This window comes from Porites lutea, chromosome 10, assembly GCF_958299795.1.
Source record: "Porites lutea chromosome 10, jaPorLute2.1, whole genome shotgun sequence".
Lineage (NCBI taxonomy): Eukaryota > Metazoa > Cnidaria > Anthozoa > Scleractinia > Poritidae > Porites > Porites lutea.
This window is the reverse complement of record NC_133210.1, coordinates 24490113-24496916: the sequence shown is the minus strand read 5'-3', so window position 1 is coordinate 24496916 and position 6804 is coordinate 24490113. Positions and strand designations below refer to the sequence as shown.

General features: G+C 42.5%; 1 protein-coding gene across 1 annotated transcript; it reads left to right on the top strand.

Moving 5' to 3' along the window:
• Positions 1 to 534: 534 nt before the first annotated feature.
• Positions 535 to 6398, top strand: LOC140950381 (anion exchange protein 3-like). Its single transcript, XM_073399595.1, has 3 exons — positions 535 to 1107; positions 2632 to 2960; positions 4422 to 6398. Exons 1-3 carry the CDS (start codon positions 591 to 593, stop codon positions 6294 to 6296), a joined length of 2721 nt encoding a protein of 906 aa, XP_073255696.1. The 5' UTR covers positions 535 to 590; the 3' UTR covers positions 6297 to 6398.
• Positions 6399 to 6804: the final 406 nt, after the last annotated feature.

Here is a 6804-nt window from a genome sequence, read left to right as displayed (position 1 = left end):
TCCCCCTTCATCTACTGCTGCAGAAGTCTTAATTAATTTTGAAGCTGATTAAAGTTTTATCACAACTCCATAAAGGAGAAATGACTTTTAAACATTAACCCGAATTGCTTGCGTAACTAAGATAACTCGCGCGGGAAAAAAACCTCGTTCAAAGCAAACTGCTCTTGTCCACAAACAAGTTAGTAAAGAAACGAAAACAAACTATCCTATTCCTAAAATGAAAGCGAGAAGTTCACCGGGTTAAAATTTAAGCAGTAAATTGTGCAAAAGTGTTTCGATGCTTCTGTACAAAATGTTTTGTTTAGAGATTTTCATTACACTCTCGCAACAAAAATTGTCAGGATCATTTTGCAAAATTTGCGTCTTCTTGAACGTTGAAACGATAAGGTTTATCGTCCACTATATTTCTTGAATGATTTAATTGTTTTGATAATGATCAGACAACTGTCACTGGATCGACGGATGTACGAAGATAATGAAAAATTAGTGACGTCATAATCACATGGAAGATCTAGTTCAGTATAGACGCCCGATGCGAAACAAAATGGAAGGGCGGCGAAAATATCGTATAAATCAGCAACGTTACTAACATGGACTCGTATCATGGTTCATCTAAAAGGGTTTCAATTCAGTCTTTTCATGAAGGCTTTGTGGAGTTAGAAGAGCTTGTCAGTAGCGACAATGAATTAGTTTGGAAAGAACGCGCGCGGTGGATCAAACTCGAAGAGGACGTTGAAGAATGTGCGAATCGTTGGGGGAAACCTCACATTCCTTGCCTTACATTTCGTAGCTTAAGGGAAGTTGAAACAAATCTCCAAAATGGAATAATCCTCCTGGATCTTCAGAGCAGTAGCTTGCCCTCCATTTGTGATGCTATTATCAACGAGATCAAATTATTGAAGAAGTTACCGGACGAGGAATGTGACGCAGTGAAAGCTCTACTGTTAACAAGACATCAACATCAGTACCAACAAAGAAAGCCTCGCACCAACGCCTTTGCCCGCCGCCTTTCGAGGATTATCCCTCAAGGGCAACGCCCAAGACCACCGTCGAGTGGGCATAAAGGTCACTTGTCAAGCGTTATGGAAAAGGCTTCTAGCTCTGAAAGTAAATATGAATCCGAGTCGGATTCAATGTAAGTAGAGGTTTTTCTCTTGGTAGTTTATTTATCTTGAGACAATCTAATGTGCTAAATTGTTTACCCGTAATAAACACACTCATATACACCAAAACAAAACGTATCTGCCGCATGAACCTGTTAACATTGGTTTTCACGCGCGACGGACTCGGAGTCGCGGAGTCTTTTGCGGAGACGGTTTCGGAGTCGGTCAGAAGAATCAGAACGTTCCTGTTTTCTCCCGACTCTGTTCATAACTTCGTCGCTTACGATTTAGTGAAAACCAAATTGTCGGAGTCGGAACTTGAAGCGGAATGATAAACCAATCACAATGCTCGTTGCCATGCTTTCAGGTTTCTCAGTTCTGAGAAATGGTAAGCTTCCACACGTAGCGTATTTAAATCGTTTTCGCCGGTCCACCTGAAAACACTAAAATGACGGAAATACGATAGCATCCTTGGTAGACACGGTTACGGGAAGCCGGCGTTTTCAAAAATCTCCACTCTGGTGACCGTTCTTGAAAAGTAGCGTTTCCGGTGCCCGAAACGCAGTTTACACGTGAACGGTGAGGTAAAAAGAAGAAAAAACCTACGTTTTCAAAAATATCCGGTTACGTGTGGAAGGGGCCGAAGTTCTTCAGCTTCTGGTGGTGAATCCGACTTGAACCTAGTTTTCACTAGATCGTAAGCAACTGAGTCGTAAGCGGATACAAAAGTTGTTTTCACTAGATCATGACGCTCTATGCTTCTTCCGACTCGATCCGATCGACTAGATCGCTAGATAGTGAAACCAGCCTTCAGAATGCGGTGGATGAACTATGTAATAGACGAAGCTCAATGTGATATCGGCCGGTCATATTAGGAGCCTATAATAAGCGGTATTAAGACAATCGTTTGTAGACGCCGAATGATTAATAAGCAACCTAAACGATGTTTATAAATTTCAGTGACAAACTGTGCGCTAACACCACCTTAATTGTAATACCTCGCGTAAGATAGGAATAACTTGGAAAGTTGCTATTCACACAATTTCTGTGACCCCGGTTTTTTTTTTTTTTTGAAAGAAGAGACTGCGAGACCATGCTAGTTGTTCTTTCTCGAGGGCGTTTTTTTCTTGTTCAGCCTGTGAATGATCAATCATGTGTGGACAGGCTGTAGAAGTGAAGACCATGTATACGGCAAACGTCAGATTCAAATTGAGAATTTCTCAAAATAGAAAACAGCTCAAAAAAATTCTTAAGGATTAAAAAATTGCATAAAACTACTAATTTAGGTGTAGAATTAATGAACAGTAAACGAAAAGTAAAGAGGAAACTTGGTCACGTGGTACAAATTCGCGTTTGCCGTTTGACGTAAACGTGATACTTAACTCTCTATTACTAACCATAACGATAATCTAATAAACAGAAAGCTTTTGTTTTATTTTCAGACCACGGGTAGGCATTAAAACTAAATCAGTGTTGCTACCCCCGCTTAAAACAGAACCGCAGTCACATGCAAATGTAACCGATTTAGCAATCCCCGTGACGAGCTTCTGTGGAGAAGACTTCGAAACTGAAGAACGCATAGAGAAGTCCGACATCAGAAATAAAATTCCCGCCGATGCGCAGGCCACTACAGTGTTAGTTGGAGCTCACAATGGTTTGTCCTGCGCTGTCAGCGCTTTTGTGAGACTCGCTTTTGGCTGTGAACTGGGGAACTTTGCTGAGGTAAACATCCCTGTAAGATTCATGTTTGTACTTCTTGGACCTGATGATGATAACGTTGATTATCATGAGGTTGGACGCTCTATTTCAACGCTGATGTCTGATAAAATTTTCCTTGAGTCAGCATATCGAGCAAAGGTAAGAGGAGTAAAAAAAATCGTTTTTCAATGAAATGTGTGTAGTACGCGTTAGGTGTGCACCCCTCCCCCTCCCCTTCACCCCAAATAGTCCCCCATTCTCCCCAGGTACGCAAAATTGTGCCTAAGGCTATGTTCATACTATACCGGAAAACTTTAGCGCCGGCATGAAAACCACACCGGATATAGGGCTTCAATTCACACATACTAACCAGTGGCGTATCCAGGGGAGGAGCCCAGGGAGCCCGGCTCCCCCCTCCACCCCTTTTAAGATCAAAATGAGGCCCGAAGTGCTAAAAAAAACATTTTCTTGAGACCGCCCCCCTTATCTCAGGGTCTGGATGACCGACACCTCCCCCCCCCCCCCCCCACCTTACCTGAAAGTTGGGATCCCCCACTGCTAATGGTGATTTTGCCGCACCGATCTCCAAAGTGGTGAGTCACATATCGATCAGATTGCTGTTCGGCATACTATACCGATTGGTTTTTCTTGTCGGCACGAAAAGCTGAACCATGGAGTGTTAACAAAGCTTAAGATCAAACGGCGCTCAAACCCTGATGAAAATTCTAGGTTTGCACTGTGGAATTTGAGGGTAACTTTAAAATTGCTCACCTCCCAAAGGGTATCAAGCTTATTACTCTTCTTAAAGCATCCTCCATGAGTAAGTAAACAGGATTCAGGTACTTAATCTGGATGATAGAAAATAATGAAAACAAACAGTGTTTACTTTGGCACAGGGTTACAATAAAGTCGGTTATCACAGCACTTCCTCTTTTTAAGATGATTTAATGCACTTTATGTAAGAGGCGCTGCACAAGAGACGGAAGCTTTAACTTAAATTTATACTTTATGTCTTCGAGCACGTGTAGTAGATCGTCCTCGCATTCCTGTAAACAAAGCCTAAACCCGAGGCTTGGGGTAACAAAAAACAGTAATTTTTATGATCTTGTATGAATTGTCAAGCCAAGCCTCGACCTCGTGCGTTTTATTGTGTTTGTTCATTGGAGGGGAACGCAGGACGGGTCTGTACACGTGACAGTCAGGGCGACGGTGAAACTCTTTTTCAATCCCACCAATCATTGCCCGCGAGCCTTGAGTGCTACTCCGTGTCTTCAGATGAGATCAGTAACATTTTACCCGTCTGTAGGGGCTTTTTTAAACACTCCATGGAGCTTTAAACCAGCTATTGAGAGAATATAGACGCTTTTTTCGTGGCAGCCATTACTCTAATTTTTACTTTTAATATTTTCATTGTTGTAATTTATGTTTGAGCAAGAGTGAGTACAAATAAAGATTGCTGTTGTTGTTGTTGGAAGTAGCTGGTGGTCGAGGATCCTGCTCCAGTGGGCAACCCTGAGACAAAGAGAGTTCTAATGAGAACTGACCTTTTGTTTGAAAAAAGCATATCACCATTAAGAAGTGTTAGCGTCCATATTTCTAACTTATTCTTTTCTACCTTAGAGCAAACAAGATCTGCTGGATTCTTTGTACTGTTACATGGGCGATTGTCTCATCATCCCGCCAGGGGATTGGGATCGAAACCTATTGAATCAAACGGTGCCCATATTGGCCAATCAGGCTAAAGCACTGTCTTGCAGAAGAAGGCGTGGTGGGAGTACAGACAGCCAGGGGGTGCAAGAAAACATCTTCCGCGAGGTAATTCAAGAAAACGAGGCCTCCAACGACCCTCTTGCTAGAACAGGAACATTTTGTGGTGGACTCATACGCGATATAAAGAGGAGGCTACCTTTCTATGTCAGCGATTTTAAAGACGCTTTAGATGTACATTGTTTACCGACAATTATCTTCGTTTACTTTGCGTGCCTTGCGCCGGCAATCACTTTTGGTGGTTTGCTAAGCGAAAAGACTGATCAATGGATGGGAGTTTCAGAAATGATCCTGGCCACCGCATTGTCTGGCGTTTTGTTTGGTCTGTTTGCAGGCCAGCCACTAATTATAATAGGAGCTACCGGACCAATACTTGTGTTTGAGAAGAGTACATTTCAGCTCAGTATGCGTTTTGGTATTGAGTTTCTTCCTTGGCGTGCCTGGGTAGGGATCTGGGTGATGGTTATCTGTTTCGTCATCGTTGCGCTCGAGGGTTGCTTTCTCATCAATTACTTCACACGTTTTACTGAAGAAATATTTGCTTTGATGATTTCCATAATTTTTTTGTATGACGCTTTTAATTATGTAGGGTACGTGTTTCAATTGTATCCCTTGGGCGCTGATTTGTCAAGTAGCTCCTTTGTATCTTCTAACGCCACAAGTGTCACCGACATGCCAGCCACTGACACCCCAGATCAAGCAACAGCAAATACTGCTCTTTTCACAGCAGTTTTAATGCTCGGAACCTTCTTTGTGGCTTTTTCTTTGAGAAAGTTGCGACACAGCCATTTTTTTGGACCAAAAACCCGGCGTATTGTCAGCGATTTCGGGGTTTTCATCGCCATTGTTGCTATGGTGACAGTTGACTGGTTGACAGAGGGCGTGTATACTCAGAAACTGTCGGTCCCGGATGGGTTATCGGTGACGTCACCAAACAGGCACAGCTGGTTCATAAACCCCATGGGAGTTGATGAACCAATGACCGCTGGCGCCATCTTTGCAGCTCTGGTTCCAGCAATTCTCGTCAGCATTTTGATCTTTATGGAAGTCGAATTTACCGGGGTCATCTTAGACAAGAAAGATCACAAACTGAAGAAAGGTGTAGGCTACAACTTGGATCTCTTTGTCTTGGGACTGCTGGTTGGTCTGTGCTCAGTTCTGGGTCTTCCTTGGATGTGTGCCACACCTGTGCACACGCTGTCACACTTCCACGCTTTGACAGTGATCAGCACTAATCACGCCCCAGGGGAGCACCCTCATCTCATCGAAGTCAAAGAACAGCGTCTTACCAACATTGTCATTCACTTGCTCATAGGTTTCACAGTTCTGCTGTCGCCCGTGATGCGTCTCATTCCAATATCTGTTCTCTTCGGAGTGTTTCTTTTCCTGGGCGTTTCCTCTTTATCGCACATTCAGCTAGTGGAACGAGTCAAACTGCTGTTCATCCCATCCTCCCATCACCCTGACGAGACTTACGTCACAAATGTCAAAACAAGCAAGATGCATTTTTTCACCATCATTCAAGTGTGTTGCGTCTGCGCACTTATTGCCATGAAACTGACAGTCGCTGCTCCCGCGTTTCCCTTTTTTATCATCTGCATGATCCCGCTTCGCAAGCTTTTAGAGCGGTTTTTCTCCAACGAAGAGCTGGAGGCTTTAGACACTGAAGTAGAAGATGTCTATGACAGTGATATGGACGAATACGATTCAATTCATGTTCCAATCTGAACAGAAGCAACGTTAGGATCCTTGCGATTATTACCTTCAGTCTGAACGTAATAAACATTGCACAATAACAAGCTGAGTTGAAAAAATATAGCTTCAGTTTAAATCACCGGAACGTACACTTTATTAGCATTAAACCACAATGATATAACAACTTTTCAGTATTAGTGTAGTTTCGTTGCAGATTATCTGCTTCTATTTTACTATATTCCTTCTGTTTTTATTTCTCTTTTAATAAAGAGTATGTAAAAATTACAAAATTCTTTTCATTAACAGTTTAAAGAAGATCTTTTACACGCTTCAGAGAATAAAGTGATTAAATAACGTGTTGCAGCTTTCTGAACACCCACTACTCTCACAGCGATGCAGCTTATCTTATTTCTGTTTCTAAAATCTTTCCTCCTTTTTTAATCTTTTAATACCTATGGGAACGACATGCGTTTTCCCGGCATTGCTGTACAGACACTGAAAAGCAGAAACCCGTTTAAGGTAGAAGCCGGCTCTGTTATAT

Excerpts from the sequence above, each read along its gene's own strand:
- LOC140950381 (XM_073399595.1), top strand. The coding sequence starts at position 591 with ATGGACTCGTATCATGGTTCATCTAAAAGGGTTTCAATTCAGTCTTTT. Across the intron at positions 1,108-2,631 it reads AAAGGCTTCTAGCTCTGAAA|CAATCCCCGTGACGAGCTTC; the intron begins GTAAATATGAAT and ends TAACCGATTTAG. Across the intron at positions 2,961-4,421 it reads AGTCAGCATATCGAGCAAAG|AGCAAACAAGATCTGCTGGA; the intron begins GTAAGAGGAGTA and ends TTTCTACCTTAG.